General features: G+C 32.8%; 1 protein-coding gene across 1 annotated transcript; it reads right to left on the bottom strand.

Moving 5' to 3' along the window:
- Positions 1–724: 724 nt before the first annotated feature.
- Positions 725–22,459, bottom strand: LOC114303885 (Long-chain fatty alcohol dehydrogenase family protein). The gene is made up of 3 exons (XM_028249032.2): positions 22,072–22,459; positions 20,986–21,255; positions 725–2,787 (listed from the first exon to the last, which is right to left on the bottom strand). The coding sequence occupies exons 1-3, from the start codon at positions 22,357–22,359 to the stop codon at positions 940–942; spliced, it is 2,406 nt and encodes an 801-aa protein (XP_028104833.2). The 5' UTR covers positions 22,360–22,459; the 3' UTR covers positions 725–939.
- Positions 22,460–26,297: the final 3,838 nt, after the last annotated feature.

Genomic DNA, 26,297 nt, shown 5'->3' with positions numbered 1-26,297 from the left:
AGAGTTTTGTCGTGACTCGTGATAAATTATAATGGATTTGAAATAACAATGCACATACTAATTCTAATTGAGTAAAATCATGGGAAAATACTTATTTTCTAACTCAAATCTTTCTTTCCCTTCAGTTTTTTCAGTCTATCAATATAACCAACTCTCTTACATTTTTAGAAAAGTTTAATCCTAAATCCACTAGTTTGAAAACCATCCATCCAAATGGTGCCTTAATTCCTTTCATCCAATGGCCCTTGTTATTTCTAACTGTGTAATTTTATGATTCAAAGAATGATAAGAATAGATTGACGATAGTCGAAAATGCAACACTGACAATTAAAAAGTTCATGCATACTCATTCTGATAATGTCTTTCATAAATCAAAACATATTACGATATCTAAACATTTCATAACTATAAGAAATATATATCAAAATCCACTGAACAAAGTTGGTTGTAGACTTTGAATTTTTTTTTCCCCTCATAATTGATTACTTAATGCTCGATATTAGTTTTGCAGATTATGGGCAAAACTATTTTATAGATGAAACTTCAACTTATGGACAAATCATTGGATCACAATACCACACAGAGCATGAATCGGAAAACAACCACAATGATAAACAATAGGTATATTTAAACTTCAAATCTATTGCCAAACCTAATACCATAACAACATAATAAACTCTTGAGAAAATCAAAAAATAAAAATAAAGCTGACAAACTCATAATATGTAATAAAACTTTCTTATGCTTATTGGATCAAATTTAATGATTCCACATGGATAAAACAAATATAAAATCGTCTTGATCTTATTGTAGAATTCAAACATAATATTAATAATTGAAAAAAGAAAAAAGAAAAAAAGAAGACCTGTGCATTGCACGTGCTGACCTTACTAGTTTTTAATGAAAACTCTTGCTTCTCAAGCTTAAGAAAGTTTTTTTCTATAGATTCTTCTTCCTCCTAAGAACTTCGAGAACAGATTGTGCAGTGCAATAAGCAATTGCCTGAACAGTTACCATTGGATTCACACCCAAAGCTGTGGGAAAGACACTGGAATCTGCCACATACAGTCCCTCTACCTCCCATGTCTCCCCCATCTGGTTCACGGCTGAGCCCTTGGGGTCAACCCCCATTCGGCAACTCCCCATTTGATGTGCTGAACATATTGGTGTCAATAGGTTTCTCAATGACCTGGAACTCTCCTTTTTCACAAACTTCTCAAACTCATGTGAACTCACTTGTTTTACATTTAAGGTCTTCCCATTACAATGATGGGTTCCAATTTCTTCAGCTCCAGCTGCTGCCAATATCCTTAGAACCTTCTCTAGTCCTCTCTTTAAATTCTCTTCGTCAATTTTGTCCATCCGATAACTGATTGAGCTTGGTGAAACCACCTCTCCTGATCCTTTATCTCTTGCTAGTGCAAATATGTGGGCAGTCCTTGAGAACTTGCACATTCGCATTTTTATATCAATACCAGAAACCCATGGCATTAAAACTGAGAACATACCAGGGTGCAATGCAGGTGTCTGAATCACAGCACCATAGCCGGACTTACTAAAGTTACCAACAACTGTTGACATTGCTGTCATTATCCCCCCTTCATAACTCTTTTTGTCCACTTCTGGCCATGTATTGGGCAAAGGATTGTCTGGAAAGTAGCCCCATGCCATTGTTACTGGATGGAGATGTAGGTTCTTGCCAATGTTTGGATTTTTCAAGCCACTTCTTTTCAATAGTGAAGGAGTACTGAGAGCGCCACAAGCAACAACAGTCACCTTCGACTCCACGATGCAAACTTCTTTAAAACCTTTGTATTGGAATTCAAAAGCAACTCCAGTCGTAGTGCTTCTATCTCTTCCTTTCTTTCGTTTATGCAGGACTTTTGTTGCTTGGCACGATGGAAGAATTGCACCATTGCCCGAATTCACCAAGTCCAGTAGCCATGTCTCTGAGGTACCTTTTTTTCTTCCGTCTTTGCAGCCAAAGCAACACCAACCACAATAATGATTTGCCTGTGAATTTCGAGGGATAGTATTCACAGGATAACCCAATTCGTGACACCCACTTCTTAAAACTGCATTGTGGAATCCTTCATCTTTAACTTCATTTTGAACTCCCATTTTTTCACAGACAACATTCAAAGCTTCTTTGTATAATATACTATCAAATAATTCTAGTTCACATTGTTCAGACCATTCCTTGAGTACATGCTGGGGAGTACGAATCGAAGCTGACCAATTTACTGTGGAACCTCCACCTACGGTGGAACCTGCAAGTACTACGACACCCATATCGTCAGTTGCTAGCAATCCATTTCCCATATACATTTGATCCATAGTGGGTCCTTCAAGAAGTGAAAGCTTGCTTCTGGCATAGTACTTCCCTTGCTCTAAGACAAGCACTTTGTAACCAGCTTTTGCTAGAACGCCAGCAATAACCCCACCGCCTGAGCCAGAACCAACTACGACTGCATCACATTTGATAATCAAAGATGGAGTGAGTGAATTTGGTTTTGTGTTTTTCTGATGGGGAATTGAGACTTGAAAGCCTGATCGTCGGAGAGTTTCTGCAATGATTTGTCGCGGGTTATTTAGATGAATGAGGCCTTTGTAAAGAGGTCCAAAGAGCTCTTCTTTATCAACATCCTTTTCTTTTCCTTGATCTTCTGACGTTAGATATCCCATTTCGTTCAGTGTTTTGTTTTTTTTAGTTCGCATTTTGAAATCTGGGTCTGGTCCACAGTAGCCAATTGCTTTCCATGACAGGTTCTCATCCTCGTCATTTATCTGAAAATCAATTTAACATCCAGCCAAATTATAACCAAAGGAATGAAGGTAAACAAATCAACATCAAATGCAGGGTATATGAGCTAACATTGAATTGGTAATTTTCCACTTTGTGCTCATAGACCATAATATGTAGTTTAGGGACTCTTAGGGAAGTGCATTTTTGAAGGTTCTGCAATGTGTAAGTATCACAAGTGCAAAAGAGACATTCTTCTTTCCTCTAAGCTAAGTGCGGAGAGCCTTGACAAATTAACACTTGCAGTGAAACCAAATAATTGCATGCTGTTGGATGAAAATGTTACATGAAAACTGAAAATTAAATCCTAAAAATTGAATGCTAAATTTTCTAATCTGTAAATTTGTTTATTAAGTACGAAAATTAAAACACTGAATTTAATCAAATTGCTTGATATGCACATGAACTTTAAGTTTGATTTTTATGTTGTTAATTTTTCTAGTTTTTCTCTTCTAGTCTATATTGAGGTTGTGGGATGATAGTTAGTGATGTAGGGTAGTGGTGTGGTGGTGGTAGTTGTCTGGTGGTGGGGTACCGGTGGCAAAGGTGGGGGTAACGGTGGCATAGTGGTGGCACTAGTGACGATGGTGGTCGTGATAACAGTGGTGAAATAGTAGTGATAGAGCAGTAGTAGTGATGGTAGTAGTAGTAGTGGTGGTAGCGATAATGATGACGATGGTAGCATTAACGAGAATGTCTCGAAGGTTGTGGCGGTTTGAAGGTTGTGGCAGTAGTAGTGGGGCATGTGATGGTGGCAATGGTGAGAGTATGGCAATAATAGAGAGTTACGCTGGTGCTGGTGAAGTAGTTTTGATGGTGGTGGCAGCTATGTTGGTTATGTGATGGCGCAAGTTTAGCTAATAATGGCAAAAGTTTTTGACATAACACAAACTGGATATGAACGGAAAATGAGACGACACGATAACATACATTAATAAATGGTTATGTTATTGTCAAGATAATTTTGAGATGAATCCAAAATAACATGATGCAAATATAATCCAACACGGCACGATGCCCAACCCGCTTTGGTTTGGTTTTTAAAAAACACTTTTTAAAAAAATTTATTTTTTTATTTTCTATTAACATTTTAAACAAATTTTTTTTTTTAATTTTTAGTCACACCTAACATAAATATACTTAAAAAGTATAACATTTGTGATTTTTTTTTAAAAAAATTCACTAAATACCAAAAATACAACAAAAAAATTATAAAAATTCAGTACATTTTTCATATTTTTGTGTATTTATTAATTTTTTAAAATATTTTTTCATAAATATTTTATTATTTAGATACATTTAAGTAAGGTGTATCTAAAAAAGTAAAAAAAATATTTAAAATTTTAAAAATATTCACAAAAAATAAAAAAATACGAAAAATAAAAAACTCAATTTTCAAAAAACTAAAACCAAATATACTAATTATTTTTTTATTTATTTAAACTTTTTTCGCATCGTAAGTTGTAAACATAAATTATATCAGTCAATTTTTTTTTTTTTTAAATGAATTAATTAATTAAACAAACCTCATCAATGCATGGCCCAACTAAAGAAGAAAACAGATTGATATCAACCATCTCTGTAATCATGAAGATTTTTTAACTTTTAATTTGTGTGTAGTGTTTTATTGTATGTATAATTTAAAGGTGAAAAATCTTTCTTGATCATCTTTATGATATGTTTTAATAATAAATGTATCTAAATAATAAAACATTTAGAAATTTAAAGTTTCTTAGAAAATTTCAAAAAAAATTCACCAAAGTCGAAAATAAGTAAAAAAAAATAAACAAATCCGAGAACAAACCAACAATCATAAAAGTGAAGATTTGGATTTGGATTTGAATTTGAATTATTGATTTTATAAAATTTGTCGGATAAAAAAAAAATATTATCAAATAGAGCCCTGCTAAATACCCCCAGTGGGGGTCGCACCCCCAGTGAGGTGGCGCGCCCCCACTGGTTGACAACCAAAAAAAAAAAGAGAAACAATTTTTTTTTCGCCCAATCACAGGCCTCCACCTCACTGGGGGTCGACGGGGGTATAAAGCATTTTTGTATCAAATACTCATAGTCATATAATCGGATTATAATTGATAACCACAAAAAAAAAAAAAAAAAGTGACAAATTTGATTTTTAAAATTTCATGAATGTCACGATCCAAACCCGCCCCTATGGGTTTAGCACCGTAACCGGCCAGCAATCCGTAATTACCGAAGGCCTGTTTAACAGTAATGACAGTAATACAGAGTCAAGGGGCTGGCGGAAGCCAAAACAGTAAATAAAGATGTCCAATGAGCTGTGACATTCTGAATGCAAAAAGACTTATATGAACAAGTTACATTCGTAATCAAAACACATTTACATACCAGATATACATACATACAGGTTAGGGATTCAATCCCTATGCCATAACTGTACAGTAGGAGTTTATAACATCTATTACAAAACAGAAACAGAAGGGTGAATCCGAACACCGCAAAACAGCAGTAACTTGAACGGACTTGGAACCTCGAGGCGAGGCACAAAGGTTGGCTTGACAAAACAAGAGCTAACCCGACGCTCCTAGTTCCGGTCTGGTGCCTGGACACCTACGTGTATATATATATATATATATAAACAGTGAGCTAAAGCCCAGTGAATAACAGTTATGTAAAGAGGTTAAGAATGAATGTCCTTTCAGTAATTAAATAGTCATATCAGTCACTTAGAAACCATAGCAGTCATATGCGGTGCATCCCATAGCAAGACAGTACAGTAGGTCTTAACAGACCGAATAGTCAGTCGATGGCCATCATAGCAGTAACAGTAGTGGTTCCAAACATGGGAACCGACAGAAATCTCTGTGTCAGTAGCAGTAACAGTACAGTAACAATAAATTGCTATGGATGCCACGAATACAGCTTACAAATAGAACAAACATTCATTCATTAAACAATAACGTTTCAATAAGCAGAACAGTTGATCATTCAGAAAATAATCATAATTGAACGTATCTTTACAACATTGTTACTCACAGAGCACTAGGCTATAAGCAGCTAATGAGCGTCCTCGGATGCCAACCGTACACAGTTACAAAACGAACACACACTAAGTTACACACTTGGGAATCAACAACTTAGTCCCTATCTTGACTCGGTGTGGTTCTACATTAATATCCTCAATAAGATGCCTTAAACATGGCCTAAGAATGCCTAGGATGGAAAGAGGATGCAGGGATATACTTTAAAACACTTTTCAAAACTTGCTGAAACAGGGGTCCACGCTCGAACGTGGCTTTCTACACTCGAGCGGACATGCAGACAAAGGATCCCCGCTTGAGCGTGACTTCTCTCGCTCGAGCGGACTGTAAATTCAAGAAAAGTACTGGATGCATGCAATTTACGCTCGACGGACACTCGACCTCCGCTCAAGTGTAAGACTCAGGTCCTCGCTCGAGCGTGAACTTTCTCGCTCGAGCGGACTATAAAACACATGAACTTCTGGGCATATGCATTTCACGCTCGAGTGTGACTTTCCACGCTCGAGCGGAAGTGCATGTACTTAGAGTGCACGCTCGAGCGTGAAGTCCTACGCTCGAGCGTAGGTCCAAAATCTGAAATTTTTAGATTGAACCTCAAGCATGAAATTCAACTTTTAAAGCTTCAAATTCGATCCCCTTGGGCTAATTTTCTAGAAAACTCTTGGAAACTCATAGTATAACATGTTTTTGAAGATCATTTGTAAGATCAAGTCCAAAGGTAAGCCAATTGAACACAAAAATTAAGTGTAAGCACGAAGAACATTGCAAGATCATACATGCATGAGTTCTCATGAACTCTAGTGTTTCAAAATAAGATCAAATGCAATGTTGAGCTCAAAATCAAGATGAATTCATGGACCATAACAAAAATATGAACTTGCATGTAGAAATTCTCATGAAACAACTCCAAAATTCAAGAATATGCACATGCATGTAAGGATTAACTCTCAATTTAACATTTTAAGCCAATTCTTGACATTAATCTCCAAATTTCCATGAATCATGTAAGAAACAACTTAATTACATAAACCAAATGATGAATTCTCTACGTTGGGTCTTGAATTCTAGGTATGGAAGCTCAATTTTGCAATCTACTTCAATTCCTCTAAGTCTCTAAGCTAATCCTTGTTGAAATCAAGTTTCTCCTACTCTCCCTCTCTCTCTCTCTCTCTCTCGGTTTTGGACTAGAAGATGGACAAAATGATGCACCAACTTATATGAATTAAGTCTCAAAATGTTGTATAAAAGTGGCCCACTAATGGCAATTTGGTAATAACTCAAACTAATGTAATTTAACATTATTTAATCCAATTTAATCGTTCCAAATCAAATTTTCATTAAACCTACCATAAAATCACATAAATTCTAATTAGTATAAAATACCAATCAATTTCTTGTTCGGTCACCGATAAGACATTCAATTCGCAAATTCGAAATTAAAACATGAACATATCATTCTATAATCAAACAGATAGAAATTCAATTACAAACAATATACTCATGTAATCAATTTAGGATTTCATCATAATCAGTTACTTATCATTCTCAGTTACAGTTTAGCATTAATCAGAGGTGAGGGTTGTCACAGTTTTTCCTCCTTAAAAGAGTTTGGTCCTCCAAACTCGAATTACCTTCATTTTGGAAGAATACCGGATTCAGTGGGAACAATTCATGATATCTCTTCATCATATCGTCTTCCATTTCCCAAGTGGCATAGACGCCACCATGGTTTTTCCAGTCCACTTTCACTAGCAGAATTTCTTTATTCCTCAACTTCTTGATTCGTCGGTTTACAACCTGAATAAGCCGTTTTTCATAAGTGTAGTCATCACTTAGCACTACACGGGTATGCTCGATCACATGGAAGGGATCCCGAAGATAATCCCTCAACATTGAAATATGGAAGACATTAAGCATATGCTCCATTTCAGGAGGAAGTGCTACTTGATACGCCACCAGATTAATCTTTTCAATGATTTCAAACGGCCCGACATATCTCGACGCTAGCTTACCCTTAAACCCAATACGGGTCTGGCCTTTCATTGGTGTTACTTTAACAAAAACATGATCACCTACTTCATATTCCCTGTCTCGCCTTCGGACATCCGCATAACTTTTCTGTCGGCTTTGTGCGGTTTTCAATCTCTGTTGAATCAGTTTCACTTTTTCGGTAGTCTCACGTACAATTTTGAGCCCAAGAAAAAGCCCATCTCCAACTTCTGCCCAGCAAATAGGAAATCGGCATTTTCTGCCATACAAAGCCTCGAAAGGCGCCATACCAATGCTCGAGTGAAAGCTGTTGTTGTAGGCAAATTTGGCTAAAGGTAAATGGCTTTCCCAATTTCCTTAGAAATCAAGGACACACATTCGCAGTAAATCTTCCAGAGTCTGGATGCACTACTCAGTCTTAGTTTAGTGCCCAATGTTGTCTGTAGGCTTTGCCAAAATCTTGATGTAAACTTCGAGTCCCTATCAGAAACAATGGACATAGGCACTCCATGCAATCTAACAATCTCATCAATATAAATTATAGCCAATTTGTCCACATTGTAAATTGTTTTAACAGGTAAGAAGTGAGCAGATTTAGTCAATCTATCAACAATAACCCAAATTGAGTCCATACCTTTGCTGGAGCGAGGTAAACCAACAATGAAATCCATAGTGATATGTTCCTACTTCCACTCCAGTATTGGTAAGGATTGCAGAAGCCTGCGGGTCGTTGATGTTCAGCTTTAACTTGTTGGCAATGAAGACATTTCGATACAAAGTCAGCAATCTCTTTCTTTATTCCCGGCCTCCAGAAATTCAGTTTCAAGTCTTGGTACATTTTCGTATTTCCTAGATGGATAGATAGTTTCGAATTGTGGCCCTTTTGCAGAATTCGTCTTTTTAGTTCAGAATTATTCGGTACACACAACCTTCCCTGAAATTTCAACACATTGTTCTCAAATTTAAAGTCTGGCCTCAGTTTGGACTCCCGTTCATCAATGACCTTTTTCAAAAAGTCATCATGTTACTGCTTCTCTTTAATCTCCTCAATTAGTGCCAGTTGAGTAGAAATAGCGGCTAAAGTTCCACCTTGTTCACGCAAAACAATCTCAACTTCAAATTTTTCAAGGTCACATAGCAATTTTTTTCCGCCCGATGAGTAAACAGGCTAAATTTCTAACTAATTTCCGACTCAGTGCATCGGCAACGGTGTTAGCTTTCCCCGGATGGTACAAAATTTGCAAGTCGTAATCTTTTATCAATTCTAACCATCTTCGCTGCCTCATGTTCAATTCTTTCTGTGTGAAGAAATATTTCAAGCTCTTGTGATCTGTATACACTTCACACGTTGCCCCATAAAGGTAGTGACGCCAGATTTTCAATGCAAATACTATTGCGGCAAGTTCTAAGTCATGGGTCGGGTAGTTCTTTTCATGCGGTCTCAGTTATCGGGAAGCATTTGCAATAACTTTACCATTCTGCATCAATACACATCCCAAACCCTTATAAGAAGTATCACTAAATATGGTAAATCCATCCTTACCTGAGGGTAGGGTAAGAATTGGTGCAGTCACAAGTCGAGGCTTTAACTCTTGAAAAGCTGACTCTCCCTGGTCAGTCCAGTCAAATGATATCCCTTTTTGAGTCAACTGAGTTAATGGTAGGGCAATTTTGGAGAAGTCTTTCACAAATCTTCTGTAGTATCCGGCTAAGCCTAAGAAACTTCGAACTTCAGTAACATTAGACGGTCTGGGCCAATTCACTACTGTTTCAATCTTCTGTGGGTCAACTAAAATGCCATCCTTACTAATCACAGGTCCCAAAAACATTACATTGTCTAGCCAAAATTCACACTTCGTTAGTTTTGCATACAGTTTCCGTTCTCTTAAGGTCTGTAAGGCAATGTTTAAATGGCGTTCATGTTCTTTCGTGCTTTTGGAATAAATCAAAATGTCATCTATGAAAACAACTACAAATTCATCGAGGAATGGTTTGAAAATTCTATTCATAAGGTCTATAAATGCAGCAAGTGCATTTGTAACTCCGAAAGGCATAACAAGGAATTCGTAATGTCCATACCTCATTCGAAAGGCAGTCTTTTCAATGTCCTCTGGTTTGACTTTCAACTGGTGGTATCCGGATCTAAGGTCAATTTTTGAAAAGACCTGAGCACCCTGTAACTGGTCAAATAAATCATCAATACGAGGCAGTGGGTATTTGTTTTTCACTGTTACTTTATTCAGTTCACGGTAGTTAATGCAGAGTCTCAATGAGCCATCTTTCTTTTTCACAAACAAAACTGGAGCGCCTCATGGCGAAGTACTAGGCCTAATGAACTTCTTATCCAATAGTTCTTGCAGCTGAATTTTCAATTCTTTCAGTTCGGTAGGTGCCATTCTGTACGGAGCTTTGGAAACTGGCTGTGTACCGAAATCACATCAATGGTGAACTCAATGTCCCTGTCAATCAAATCCCCTGGCAAATCATATGGAAAAACATCTGGGAATTCTCTGACTATGGGAATACTGTCCACATTAGCTTTGGCATCAGTAGGTACAGTCAATATACAACATAAATACCCTTTATATCCCTTCTTAATTAGTTTAAAAGCTTTCATAGACGAAATCAAATATGGGGGAGGCACTACACCAACTTCGTTAAATACAAATTCAGGCAATCTAGGTGGACGGAAAACAACTTATTTTGTCACACAGTCTATGGTAGCATGATATTTTGTTAACCAGTCCATTCCCAATATCACATCGAAATGATCGATATTCAAAAGCAGTAAATCAATATACAAATGCACATCCCCAACAATAATTTCGCATACAGTGTACATGTAAGCACAAGTCATGGGTCCCCCAACAGGAAAAGATATAGCTAACAAATAATTCATGGGTTCCAGAGGTCTATTTAGTTTTCACGAAAAAGCATGTGAAACATATGAATGTGTAGACCCCGAATCAATCAGAACATAAGCATTTTGAGTACAAATTAAGAGTATACATGACACAACGGTCTCGGTATTCTGCACATCTCCCGGTACAAATGCGAACACTCGGCCTTGCCTTAGAGGCTCATTTCCGGTAGCTTTGGGATTGGGTTTCGGTGCAACAGTTGATGCTGCTGCACTAGTTGCAGCTTTACTATTGCCTTGAGAAGTGGAAGGGCAAGCTTTAATCATGTGACCCACTTTGCCACACCTATAACAAGCACCAGAGATTTTATAGCAAACCCCCTTATGCCTTTTCCCACATTCAGAGCAGGGTGGTATGGAATTGTTTCCCTGGCTAGAACTGGTTGTTGACCCTGTATTTTGCTTTTTTGTTCAATGGACTGCTTCGGCCTTTCTTAAACTTAAAACCCCGTCTCTTACCACGCTATTCAGTCGCTGGTGTTTCGGTCTGTTTTAATGCCTCGATGTTCGACTCAGCTATTATCGCCCGGTCAAGAACATCTACATATTTCAATAACTTCAGCACATTGATTATGTCAAGTATCTCTACATTAAGACCGCCTTCAAACTTCCTGGCCTTTTTGTAATCAGTGTCCATCATGTGTGGCGCGTATCTGGCGAGTTCAGTAAACTTTGATTCGTACTCTACCACTGACATAGTACCTTGTTTCAACTACTCAAACTCAGTCACTTTGCGATCCTTGACACACTGAGGAAAGTATTATTCAAAGAAGGCTTCTTTAAATTGAGCCCAAGTCAAAGCAGTATTGGTGTCACGCACAAGTATCCACCATCTTCTGGCCTCTTCTTGTAAAGTAAAGGTAGCCAGCAATACCTTGTGTGCTTCGGAACACGGAAACACTTCGAATAATTTCTCTGTTTCTAGAACCCATGTTTCGGCCTTTAACGGTTCAAGGCCTCCCTGAAAGGATGGTGGTTTCATTTTATTGAACTTCTGTGTCAAGATAATTATATCCTCATTAACATTTTGCTTCGGTTGAACTGGAGGAGGTGGGGGCTGTTGGTTCTGTTGTAGCCTTAAGAACTTAGTCAACAGCTCAACCGTTCTTTCTAATCTTGCCATCCTTGCCTCAAATGATTCGGATTCATCAGCAGTTCTTGCATTGTCCATTTCACTATATACAATACGGCAATAATAAACATAGGAAGTTGCAGACTTATGCATATTAGCACATTAGCACACATATTCATATCATGGCCACACACACTTTCTCATGCTCATGCAATGCCCTAATTACTTTTCTAGGATATCCTATAGCTCATTTGGACACGTGTGTGCAGTAATACTCGTGGTTGGTATCGCTCTGATACCACTCTGTCACGACCCAAACCCGCCTCTATGGGTTTAGCACCGTAACCGGCCAGTAATCCGTGATTACCGAAGGCTTACTTAACAGTAATGACAGTAATGCAGAGTAAAGGGGCTGGCGGAAGCCAAAACAGTAAAAAAAGATGTCCAATGAGCTGTGAAAATCTGAATGCAAAAAGACTTTTATGAACAAGTCACATTCGTAACCAAAACACATTTACATACCAGATATACATACATACAGGTTAGGGTTTCAATCCCTATGCCATAACTGTACAGTATGAGTCTATAACATCTATTACAAAATAGAAACAGAAGGGTGAATCCGAACACCCCAAAACAGCCGTAGCTTGAACGGACTTGGAACCTCGAGGCGAGGCACAAAGGTTGGCGTGACAAAAACAAGAGCTAACCCGACGCTCCTAGCTCCGGTCTGGTGCCTGGACACCTACATATATATATATATATATAAAGAGTGAGCTAAAGCCCAGTGAATAACAGTTATGTAAAGAGGTTAAGAATGAATGTCCTTTCAGTAATTAAACAGTCATATCAGTCACTTAGAAATCATAGCAATCATATGTGGTGCATCCTATAGCAAGACAGTACAGTAGGTCTTAACAGACCGAACAGTCAGTCGATGGCCATCATAACAGTAACAGTAGTGGTTCCAAACATGAAAACGGACAGAGATCTCTGTGTCAGTAGCAGTAACAGTACAGTAACAGTAAATTGCTATGGATGCCATGAATACAACTTACAAATAGGACAAACATTCATTCATTAAACAATAACGTTTCAGTAAGCAGAACAGTTGATCATTCAGAAAATAATCATAATTGAACGTATCTTTACAACATTGTTACTCACAGAGCACTAGGCTATAAGCAGCTAATGAGCGTCCTCGGATGTCAACCCTACACAGTTACAGAACGAACACACACTAAGTTACACACTTGGGAATCAACAACTTAGTCCCTATCTTGACTCGGTGTGGTTCTACATCAATATCCTCAATAAGATGCCTTAAACATGGCTTAGGAATGCCTAGGATGGAAATAGGATGCAAGGATGCACTTTAAAACACTTTTCAAAATTTGCTGAAACAGGGGTCCACGCTCGAGCGTGGCTTTCTACGCTCGAGTGGACATGCAAACAAAGGATCCCCGCTCGAGCGTGACTTCTCTCGCTCGAGTGGACTGTAAATTCAAGAAAAGTACTGGATGCATGCAATTTACGCTCGACGGACGATCAACCTCCGCTCGAGCGTAAGACTTAGGTCCTCGCTCGAGCAGACTGTAAAACACATGAACTTCTGGACATATGCATTTCACGCTCGAGTGTGACTTTCCACGCTCGAGCGGAAGTACATGTACTTAGAGTGCACGCTCGAGCGTGAAATCCTACGCTCGAGCGTAGGTCCAAAATCTGGAATTTTCAGATTGAACCTCAAGTATAAAATTTAACTTTTAATGCTTCAAATTCGATCCCCTTGGGCTAATTTTCTGCAAAACTCTTGGAAACTCATAGTATAACATGTTTTTGAAGATCATTTGTAAGATCAAACCTAAAGGTAAGCCAATTGAACACAAAAATTAAGTGTAAGCACGATGAACATTGCAAGATCATACATGCATGAGTTCTCATGAACTCTAGTGTTTCAAAACAAGATCAAAAGCAATGTTGAGCTCGAAACGAAGATGAATTCATGGACCATAACAAAAATATGAACTTGTATGTGGAAATTCTCATGAAACAACTCCAAAATTCAAGAATATGCACATGCATGCAAGGATTAACTCTCAATTCAACATTTTAAACCAATTCTTGACGTTAATCTCCAAATTTCCATGAATCATGCAAGAAACAACTTGACTGCATAAACCAAAGAATGAATTCTCTACCTTGGGTCTTGAATTCTAGGTATGGAAGCTCAATTTTGCAATCTACTTCAATTCCTCTAAGTCTCCAAGCTAATCCTTGTTGAAATCAAGTTTCTCCTACTCTCCCTCTCTCTCTCTCTTGGTTTTGGACTAGAAGATGGACAAAATGATGCACCAACTGATATGAATTAAGTCTCAAAGTGTTATATGAAAATGGCCCACTAATGGCAATTTGCAATTTGGTAATAACTCAAACTAATGTAATTTAACATTATTTAATCCAATTTAATCGTTTCAAATCAACTTTTCATTAGACCTACCATAAAATCACATAAATTCTAATTAACATAAAATACCAATCAATTTCTGGTTTGATCGTCGATAAGACCTTCAATTCGCAAATTCAAAATTAAAACATGAACATATCATTCTATAGTCAAACAGATAGAAATGCAATTACAAACAATATACTCATGTAATCAATTTAGGATTTCATCCTAATCAGTTACTTATCATTCTCAGTTATAGTTTAACATTAATCAAAGATGAGGGTTGTCACAGTAAACTATTTTAGTGTTTGCAGCAAAGCTCTCAAAATAAAATGGTCTCGTTTGAAAATTTGATTATTTTAATAAGTTATTTTAATTTTTGACAATTTTAATAGGTTAAAAAAAATTTATTTAAGAAAATAGTTGAATTTTTTTCGTACTTAAATATAATTTTTGTGAGAAAAAAATAAAATAATAATGAATTTAATATGATATTTTATTTTATTAAATATTTAAATCTATTTTATATTTTATAAATTTTAACTAAAAAACTAAAAGAAAAAACCTCTTCCCAGACCAAATATACTCCATCAATAATGGAGAGCCTAATAAACAATAATGATACACCCTCGAGTAAAGTACAGAACGGATGACCTTAAGGAGGGGACGTTGATTCGACCGAACAACGCCTACTGAACGAATCAGGATCTTTTCTTTCACTTGTCTTCTTGATTCCCTATTTATTAGGTTATCCAACTTACTTTTGAGTTTAATTTTAATAATTTAGATTATTCATATTTTCAAGTTTATTGAATATAGGGTTGCAAATGAACAGGATCGTTTATGAACAGGTTCGAGCTCGACTCAGTAAGAGCTCGTTCGAACTCGGTTCATTAGTTTTTTTCTGCGTTCGAACTCGAGCTCGAACTCGAGCTCGTTAAATTTTTAATAAACAAACCCAAACATTCTAAAGCTCGGCTCGTAAGCTCGACTCGTTAACTGGCTCGTTTAATATTTATTATTTATATATTAAATAATATAAAAATATGTATAAAAAATAAGAGAAATATGTTATTTATATATTTAAAAAATATAAATATAAATAATAGTTAACTATAGATAGTACATTTACATAATAGTGATAGTAGATATTATTATTTTAGTAAGATATAGACTTTTTTTAGTATATTTATATATATTGTATATATAAATGTATAATCAAAGTTTTAATTGTAACTTTAGTCTCACATGTAGGTATGAATTTATAATTTTTTTGGCTCGTTAAGGCTCGTGAACAGGCTCGGGCTCGAGTCGAGCCTAAACCAACTCGGCTCGAGCTCGGTTCGTTAATTTTAATTCAGCTCGAGCTCGTTAAAATTTTAATAACTAAACCCAAACATATTAAAGCTCGGCTCGGCTCGTTTGCAGCCCTAATTAAATATATGATATTTATAAAAAATTAAGTTGATTGAATATCAGAAATTATGTGTTTGAATCATCAAATTAAAAATTATTTTTTAAAAAAATTTAATAAATAATTTGCCGAACATATACTTTTTAATATCCGATTAATTTAATTTTTTTACAAATATAAATACTCAATAAATTTGAAATATAAATAATTTAAATCATCAAAATTGAATCAAAAAATAAATCCAATAACTTTACAAATAAGAAGTCAAAAGAGAAAAGTTAAAGAAAATGATCCTATTCCAACGAAACATATCCACGTAAATTATTTGGGGCCGACCACTCACAAATGCCAAAATCCTCGACGCTGATGCTGCCGTTTTTCTTAGGGAAAAGTCCGAGTTAAAAACGAAAAAAGAAAAATTCATGGTATCAAAAAATAATATTAACGTTATAATTATTATATTGGGAAATTTATTTGGAAATTTTTTTTCAAATATTTTTTTTAAGTATTTTTATTTCAATTAATACATAATATATTTTTATATTTAAATAAATCTTATTATTTAGATATTTGATTTACTCTTAATTATCATATTTAAAGTATTTTATAAATAATTTTATCTTTACAAATATTTTTTGAATACTTAGTTATAATGTGAACATTCATATTTTACAGTGTGAATAATCACATTATGAAACATTCACACTATTGTTCTGGTCTTATTTTGATGATCCAAACTGTTTATATTACAAAAATTTGTCAAAGATATCATCTACCTAAAAAATTAGGTTAATCAAATATGTATAGTCCCATGATTGAATTCTAATTATTTTTTCATACATTATTAAAATTATGATAGTCGTTTATGTTTTTACAAAAGAATATTGTCTTGTTTTAGGATTACAAATATTTGATTAATTTAAAATTCACATTCATATATATTGAAAGAAAATCTTACCATCTTATCCATTATACTCTTTGAAACCCAAGTTTCCCTTATGCTGTGTTTGGTTGGGGAATTTGAGGAGAGATTTGGAAAGAAAAATAGAAAAGATAGGTGAAATGTGAATAAAACATGCCTATATTTCACCTAGTTTCGCACACCTTTTCCCTTTCCCTTTCTATTTCCAAATCCCTCCCCAAATCCCCTAACCAAACACAGCGTTAGGGAGAGACTTGGTGACCAAAAGATTAGTCAACTAAGCTAAAGCCCATTGGTTTAAAAATACAAATCTTAAAAAAAAAAAAAAAAAAAAAAAATCAAATCGTAAACTGATTTTGAATTTGTTGAAATTGTATTTTTGGTACAATTTTTTAAGGAAATGGTTTAGCTCCAATTTCAAAAAAATAATAAATTGTTGATTAAAAAAAAAAATCGTTTTGGTTCAATGGTTATAAGTAAAAATATTCTATCACTGTATCTAAATTAATTTTACATACACAAGTATTCTTAACTTTTTTATAAATATGTTTTAAAATTTTAAAATATATAAAAATAAAATAATTTCTTCATATTATGGTTTTGTTTGGCAAAGACTTAAAAAATTAAAGAAATTTGTGTCAACAATAATTTCTTTTAAAGTTTTTCTAGATTAGAAAAATCTCAAAATATAAAAAATAATAATAAATTGAAAAAGAATCCAAAAAATGCTACATTAACTTCTTCTTCTTTTTTATTTTTTTTTGGTGTTTAATCAATTGTGTTTTTTTTTTGGATTTTTCAAAAAATATATTTTCAGGCTCTTCTAAACAAGTACTTAAAGTGAAAAATTTAAGGAAGAATTACACATCAGTGGGATCCAGAAAATTATTTACAAAAAAGTGAAAAGAATTATGATTTTAATTATCAATATTTATAATGTTTATCATTTTTTTGTAAATAATATTTATAATCTCTACTGTTGTGTAATTGCCCCAAAATTTAATCAACAATTTCTAATTCCTTTTGAAATTGAAACCAAACTGTTTATTCAAAATAGAATTTGAACAAGTTAAAAATAAATTTTATTTTTTTGAGGGGTAATAGCATTTCAGTGGAATAATAAAAAATAATTACCCTATAAATAAATAAATAAATAAAATTTGACGCAATTCTGACATATAAAGAAGACTTGCAATATGTACAGAAAAATACGCACACTATACACAAAAAAGACTTGTTCGTTAACAAAATAAAAATATTTGGTCATTGTTTATCACCTCATAAATTACTATTATAATAATAACATATATGAGATATGAGACTTTTTTAATTAATAAAATAATAATAATGTATGAGATTATAAACATTTTATAAAGTTTGTAGTAATAAAATAATTATAATATCAATATTAGTTTTTGATATTAATATTTTATTTTTTAGTGTAACTTGGGTTTCATTTCACCAAAAACAAACCAGCAACTTTGGTGTCGGTACCACATCATTTACGTGGTGGACACAACAACGGAGGCATACGGTCATCCGACTGTAGCATTACTGTCCAAATAAATGCAACACAACAGACTGAGCCTTCAATTAGAAGGCATTAAATGCAATATAGAACCCAACAATAAATTCTTCTGCAACTTCCACCAATACTCTTAAAAACTGACAGCGCATCATTGCCCTCTTAATATTTCCTTCCAAAAATGTCCTCACTTTTGTCATATGCACACCCAAAAAAAATTCCACCACCTCAAATGGAAAATTTAAAAAAAAAAAGGAAAAAAAAAAATGAAACTCCAACCTTTAAAGGTAATATTTTTATACCCAAAAATAAACAAAAATTGAAAACCTCCGAAGCCCTTAATTATAAATTATTGAAAATGAAGAGTGAATTGTATAGACTATTTAATGAAAATACAAATTGAAAGTAAGAAAGGACGACCCAATCAAATAAATATTCTATCATTAACAATGCACCATTTGCTTATATCAATATTTTCCTATCAATATTTGTTGATTTGTGTGTGTGCTTTTTTTTTGATGAAGTGAATTTTGGCTAAATATAAAAAAGGGTAAAGTCTCCTTCAACTTAGTTATTCAATGATAGGAATGGTTATTGTAATTTTGACAAACAAGATGATGGAGAATTTTGTATAAAAATTTTATTACAATTGACGCACTAGCAATTTTTTAATTCTTTTTATTACAATTGACACACTAGCATTTTTTAAAATTTTGTCACTAATCAAGAGAAGAATATGTATATTATCTAAGTCAAAATGTCAATTCGGTGTGAGCAATGAAGTGAAGTTGTATAAAGTTTTGTAATAGCTTTAGTACGTACTTCTTTTTTTATTAATTTGATATAATATTAGGAACGTAAAAATGACTCGCGATTTATGAACGGTTCGAAATCCGCTCATGGTTCGGGTGAGTCCGATCTGAGCCTAGCCCGGGACCTTAGGCTCGGGCTTAGGTCTGGATTATCATTTTGAAGTCTGACCCATCGACTCACTCAAGGTCCACTCAAAACCCAACTCAAGGTCCAGTGTCATTTTTTATGGAAAAAAAAATATATTTTTGGTGAAAAACAAAAAAAAAAAAAACGTTCAAGTCCTACCCAAACCTGAGCTCAGGCCTAGACCCATCAGTCCGACCTGCCCAAGGCCCAAATACCTCCTAGGCCTAGGTCTAATTTTTTGGTCCGCCGGCCGGTCCAGTCCGGCCAGAATTTTGGCGAGAACTTGCAAGACCCAACATAAGCTAGACAGGACCAGACCAAATTTACACCCTTATATAATATCCACCCTAACTTCAAGTACACATAGAACTCTACGTATAGATGATGTACAGGACACTTCAACTGAGAGTAAGCAGCTTTTAATTTCGGGTAAAAACTCAAAGAATGTTTAAAGGCCATATCTATGAAAATATGTGTACCATGCATGCGTTTTTTTTTGTTTTTGTTTTTTATCTTTGAAAATTAATTATTAATTATTAAATGAGTACCTATAAAAATTAGTTTCCCTATCCATTGCAAAGCACCATGCATGCATTGACACATATATACAGCAATATATAACATTTTTCATATAAATACTCTTGGCATATCATCGATTGAAGGGTTTATGAGGGCAACCTCACCTTTCCTTTTCATACTAGACCAAAGAATTAGTTTAGGAATATAGAAATTGATCACTCAACCAGATAGTGAATATCATATGAATGGATAAAAAATTTTAGAAGTTAATTTCATCACTAAATTTTGTAAAATGAGTATGGGATTTTTTTTTTTTGTAATATGGATTTCATCGGTAAGAATTTTTCTTTTTAATGAACTTTTTTTTTAAAATAAGACTTTTAGGAAATTTTACAATTTCCCGTTCTACTCAACCAAAAAAGACTAAAACTATAATAATAATAATAAAAACCAATAGTTTTATAGTGTTATATATATAACAACATTCATAATCTAAAATTGCGAACTATTATGATTTTCACAAATAATAACATAATACGGAAAATAAATTATATATCCGGATCAATTATGCGAAACTCAAGTGATCAAAAATTGATTGAATATAAACCTAATAACAATATTAGTGGAAAAATGTTTCTCTTGACCATCTTTAAAATACATTATATTCAAAATAGTTGATGGGTGATTTAAATATGCTTTTATAAGTAGAGAGATGATCAGTTTCCTAATATAACTATAACTCTACTTACCCATCACAGTAACTCCACTTGCCCATCAAGGTAGGAGACTTGGAAATTACTAATCTATAATTTATATTGCCATATCTTGTGGCCTCGTTTGGCAACCGAACTTTTTAGTCAAAAAGTCAAAAAGTTACTAAATTAGTCAAAAAGCCTACAACTCATACCAAAAAGTCAAAAATTCTATTTTCTCTCTACTTTTTGTACATCTTTTCGTAAAAAGTCAAAAAATCATCCCAAACATATTAGTTTTTTTTAGCTCATATTTTAGCCAAATAGTCAAAAAGTTACCAAATTAGTCTGTTCCCAAACGGGGCCTAAATAATTAAATTTAGTTTTATATTTTCCCCCTACATTAAAGTTAACTTCTTTTTTTTTTTTATATAGATTTTTTCCTTTTTTTTTTTTTTTTTTTTTTTGTGCGCGAGCTTTCTAGGTCCTTTTACATTAGACTAATCTGAAATTTTTTTTTTATACAAATTATAAAAAAAAATCACTAAAAACAAACAAAAAAAATATATATATATATATATGTTTTTATGTTGATCTCTAACTCGGTATTTTTTGGTTTCTACGTTCTTAGGCACAACTCTATCACAAAAAAAAAAAAAAAAAAAAAACAAAACAAAACAAAACAAAACAAAACAAAAACAAGTGTTGCATGTACGTATACCTGAGTAAAGAAAGTGAGTAGAATGAGAAACTTCGCGCTTAAGAAGAACATTCTTAGCAAATAGATAAAGCTCACAGACCATGAATGCACTATCTCTTCTCTCTTCTGCTGTGAAACCTTTGAGAACCTTTGAAAGTATGGAAAATGGCTTGACAAGCTTGCTCTTCCACATAGTATCAATGTCCCAATCCATGTTGACAAGAACCACAATGTTAATCTCATCAAAAAAAGCTTTGGATGTTGCAATTTCACCATAATCAACTCTTCAACCTACAAAACCATCCACAACAAAACCACTAAAGAGCTAGCAAAGTTTAAAAATAAAAATAAAAATTGAAGTTTAATAATACTTGCTAGAAGACTTTATAGTCATCAATTGTCTCAAAAGTTTAAGTTATTAAAAAATAAATTAAATAATGTATCTCAAGCTAACACTTGTCTTCTCAACTAACAAATTGAGAGACAAGCACCTTTCAATTATTAGGAACCAACTCAAAATATGTCTAAAGCTTTTCTTCACAAGTTTGTAAAAAATGAACCCAATAATATATATTAAGTTAATACTTCCCTTCATAACAAACAAAATGATGAGAAACAAAGTGTGTTGAGGATAGAAAGGGAGAACACAATACATAATGATAGAGATGGCAGGAGAACACGACTTGAACCCATGATTTTCTAGATCTAACAATTTATATTAAGTAAACATTTATCTTCACGTGCGATCTTGTCTCACTCGTGGAGAGACAAATAAATTGAGAAATAAAGTGTATAAAGACATACAAAATAAAGCGTACAATGGCAAAGATAACATGGATGACAAAACTTCCACCTATTTGGCTCAAGGGTTTTTTTTTTTTTTTTTTTTTTTTTTTTTTTTTTTTTTAAGATTTAAACTTTTTGCAAGTTGAAAACTACTGACAATTAGAAACCAGAAAACTATAAAAGCCTCCCTCCCCCGACTTCCTAATATCAATATATCCAAAAGCTAAACTATGTACCACAAATTTTCAAAAAGCGTGACCAAAATTTAAATCTATGGTGTAGATTTATACGATGCCAAAGGTGATGTCTGTATATTTGTACCCGGTGTTGAGTTCCGGCCATGGAGGCAGAAGTTCGATAAAATGTAGCAAGTGAGTCATCATCAATGGTGGTGCCATTGGAGACATTGATGGATGGTAAGAAGGTGTCGCACAAGGCAGAGAGGGACTCCATTTGAGCAGAAGAGAGTGATTTCAAAGGTGGTTGTGTTCTCTGTCCTACTCCATCAATTAGTCTTTGTGAGTCAATACTACCCAACTCTATAACTGCATGAAGCTCTTCTGTTGCACTTTCAGGGGAGGCCATATATTCTGCACCATCTTGGTCCATGTTTTAGCACAAGAGGTGGTCATGAAAAGAAATAGCTTCTGGGTATTTATGCTTCGCAGAGAAGAAGAGGTATTAGTTTAGATGGTAGAATCCATCGCTTTTGTCTTAGTATTTTAAAATAGAAAATGATAAATAGATATACTTTCTAAATTTAATGACGTGAGAATGAAGTGATTGATGAATCATTAGAGAAGATACAAGAGGGAAATTTATTTCAAATATTTTAATATACTATTATATTATTGTGTTTAAAAAATGGATCTAATTTTTTAGATGAATAATAATATTTTTTTAAAATACAATATAAGATACGCAAATTGATATATAATTGATATATCACTTATTCTTTTAAGGAAAATTTTTTATTTATTTTCATTAATTGCTTTTTCTCTAAATAATAAAGAACCAATAATTAATATCTATGTAGGACGCGACATTATAGTAAATTAATATTTTAAGGACAAAAATTAAAGAGCAAAATCACTTTTTAAGAATAAAAATATTTCAATTGTTAAAAGTGTCATTTTTATATTTTTTTTATGACAAAATTAGATATTTAGTAATAAATTATTATCTTTTTAGAATTAAAATATTTTCTCAAAAAGTAAAAGTTTTTTTTGGAGAGAATTGTTTTGTTCCTAATTTGTTAGTGACACTTCAATTTACTAGCTATTACTTTAGATGGTAGAATCCATAGCTTTTGTCTTAATATTTTAAAGTAGAAAATGATAAATAAATACACTTTTTAAATTTAATGATGTGAAAGTAAGATAATTGCTGGATGATTAAAAAAAAATATAAGAAAGATATTTGCTTTAGATATTTTAATACACTGTCACATCATTGAGTTTAAAAAGTTAGTTTAATTTTTTAGATGAACAGTACTACTTTTTAAAAATACAATATAAGATATGCCAATTGATAAATAATTGATATATCACTTATTCTTTTAAGGAAAAAATTTATTTATTTTCAGTAATTGCTTTTTCTCTAAATAATAAAGAACCAATAATGAATATCTACGCCGGACGCAACACTACAATAAATTAATGTTTTAAGGATAAAAATTAAAGAACGAAATTACTTTTTTAGGACAAAAATATTTCAATTGTCAAAAGTGTCATTCTTATATGTTTTATGATAAAATTAGATATTTAATAACAAATTACCATCCTTTTGGGACTAAATATTTTTCTCAAAAAGCAAAAACTTTTTAGAAGAGAATTGTTTTGTTCCTAATTTATTAGTGACACTTCAATTTTCTAGCCATTAGTTTAGATGGTAGAATCCATCCCTTTTGTCTTGGTATTTTAAAGTAGAAATTGATCCATAAATACACTTTCTAAATTTAATGATATAAAAATAAGATGATTAGTGGATGATTAGAAAAGATATGAGAGATATTTGCTTTAGATATTTTAATACACTGTCATATCATTGAGTTTAAAAAATGAGTCTAATTTTTTAGATGGATAGTACTACGTTTTTAAAACACAATATAAGATATGCCAATTGATAAATAATTGATCTATTACTTATTCTTTCAAGGAAAAAATTTATTTATTTTCATTAATTGTTTTTTTCTCTAAATAATAAAGAACCAATAATGAATATCTATGTAGGACTCAACACTACAATAAATTAATATTTTAAGGATAAAAATTAAAGAACGAAATCACTTTTTAAGAATAAAAATATTTCAATTGTCAAGAGAGTCATTCTTGTATTTTTTACGATGAAATTAGATGTTTAGTAATAAATTACTACCCTTTTGGGACTAAAATATTTTTCTCAAAAAGTAAAAACTTTTTAGGAGAGAATTGTTTTGTTCCTAATTTATTAGTGACACTTCAAATTTTGTTGCTAAACATTTATTTATTTATTTTAAATTTTTGCAACAGTTTTTTTGGTGACAATCCATATATATATGACCACAGAATTTTTATTTTTTAGGAAAAAAAAATTAATACCTAAAACTTTTATATTGTATAGAACAATATTAAGGCTAAGTTTGGGAAGTCCCAAATAAGCCAAAAAGTCAAAAAGTTACTCAAAAAGTTAAAAAGTTAACACTATTCACCAAAAGTCAACAATTACGGCTGCACAACTCCCAATTCAAATTTTCCTCTACAAACCAATTTTTACAATTTTTTATTACACATTTTTCCATAAAAAGTCAAAAAGTTAACCCAAACATCCATATTTTCAATCTCAATTTTTTAGTCCAAAAAGACAAAAAGTGCACTTATTTAGTCTTCCCAAACTTGGCCTAAACAACCACAAAAAATTGGATGACTAGCCATTCTCTAATATGAAATATTGTTCCACGTGCACCGAATAATAATTCTTTGATTACACGTAAACAATATAAATGGTACAGTGACACATTACGATACAATTATGTTACGAAGACACTAAGCACACAAATTTCTAGAACGGATAAGATTTTGACGAATTTGTCAGTGGATTCATTTTTAATTTTATTTATTTATTTATTTCTTCATATATTTTATATTTTCAATTCTATGTATAATTTCTTAAATTGATTCCATTTAATTTAAGTGTTAATCTTTGGAGCCGCAGCTCCTTACCATCTAACTCTAGAGATTATCCTCTATGGTTAGGCCATTTAATGTTGCCAACTCATATGATATTAACAATATTACGTCAAATACATGCATGGCATATAATTAAAGAAGGAGGATCTCTACCCGTCTAGATTTTAAATTAGAGAGTGTTGTTTGGGTTTGTGGGACCTATTATCTATTCTGTTTCTATGATCCGAACCGTTCTTTTATTAGGCACTTCATCTATTTCATTTATAAAAAAAACTAGATCGATCCGATAACTGCAACTTATTCAATTTATTACATTTGTCACTCAAAAAAATGTATGATTTATTTTTTAAAATACAATTGTTATCTATTTTTTTAGTAAAAAATTGAACAATTTACCGTTATCGGATCGACTTAATTTTTTTGTGAACGAAATACACAAAGTACCCAACAAAATAAAATATTTGAATAATCGAACCAGGACCCGTATTGGGCCCTACAGACCCAAACAGTACCTTCCAGTCTAAAATCTAGACGGGAAGATTCTATAATTAAATATGATATAAGTGCATGGTAACAAATAGGAGGCAGATTATCTAGATCATATTATTTAGGCTTGTGAGGCCCACTATGAGCTCTTCTTTAATTATTTGATTCGTTCATTTTTTAAACTACAATATGTAAATTTTTTATAAAAAAATTAAGTCGATTAAATAACTGTAATTACATTATTTTATTGCATTTATCTTCCCAAATATAAATAATTTACTTTTCAAATAATATTTGTCACTTATTTTTATTTTTTTTGATAAATAAATATCATAAACTAAAGTGACTACAATTATTAGATTAAAATAATTCTATTTTATTTAATTTTTAGATAACTTACCTGCTGTGATCTAAAAAATTAAACAATTCGAACGGCCCAACAGCGCAGACTAAGTCAATCTGCCTCCTAATAAATACTAATAAATTATTTTTAGTAATAATTGTTGTGACCATAACGTTGCGCAGCACACAGAATTAGACATGAAACCGCTTTAGATATTTTACGTCTTCCAACTACTAAACATTAATTTAGAAATTGAAATTAATTGTAACATTATTATTTCTGATAAAAACTGATTTTGTTTAGTCAATTTTTTTAGTCATGTTACACGAATTAATTAGTATATCAATTAATATACTAACATATATTATGGCATTGTCACTTCAAAATTTTAGACATCACTTATTATACAAACTACAAATACTCAAAATCTCTAAAATTATGTCACATTATCCGTTAGTACACTAATTAGTATACCAATTAGTGCGTATAGTTTCATTCTTTTTTCTTTTCTTTTTTTCCATTTCACCCCACTATAAAAAATAGCATATGTG

This window comes from Camellia sinensis, chromosome 11 (assembly GCF_055761805.1).
Source record: "Camellia sinensis isolate YWXY chromosome 11, ASM5576180v1, whole genome shotgun sequence".
NCBI classification, from domain to species: domain Eukaryota; kingdom Viridiplantae; phylum Streptophyta; class Magnoliopsida; order Ericales; family Theaceae; genus Camellia; species Camellia sinensis.
The sequence above is the reverse complement of the archived record's forward strand: the minus strand, read 5'-3'. Positions and strand labels throughout refer to the sequence as shown.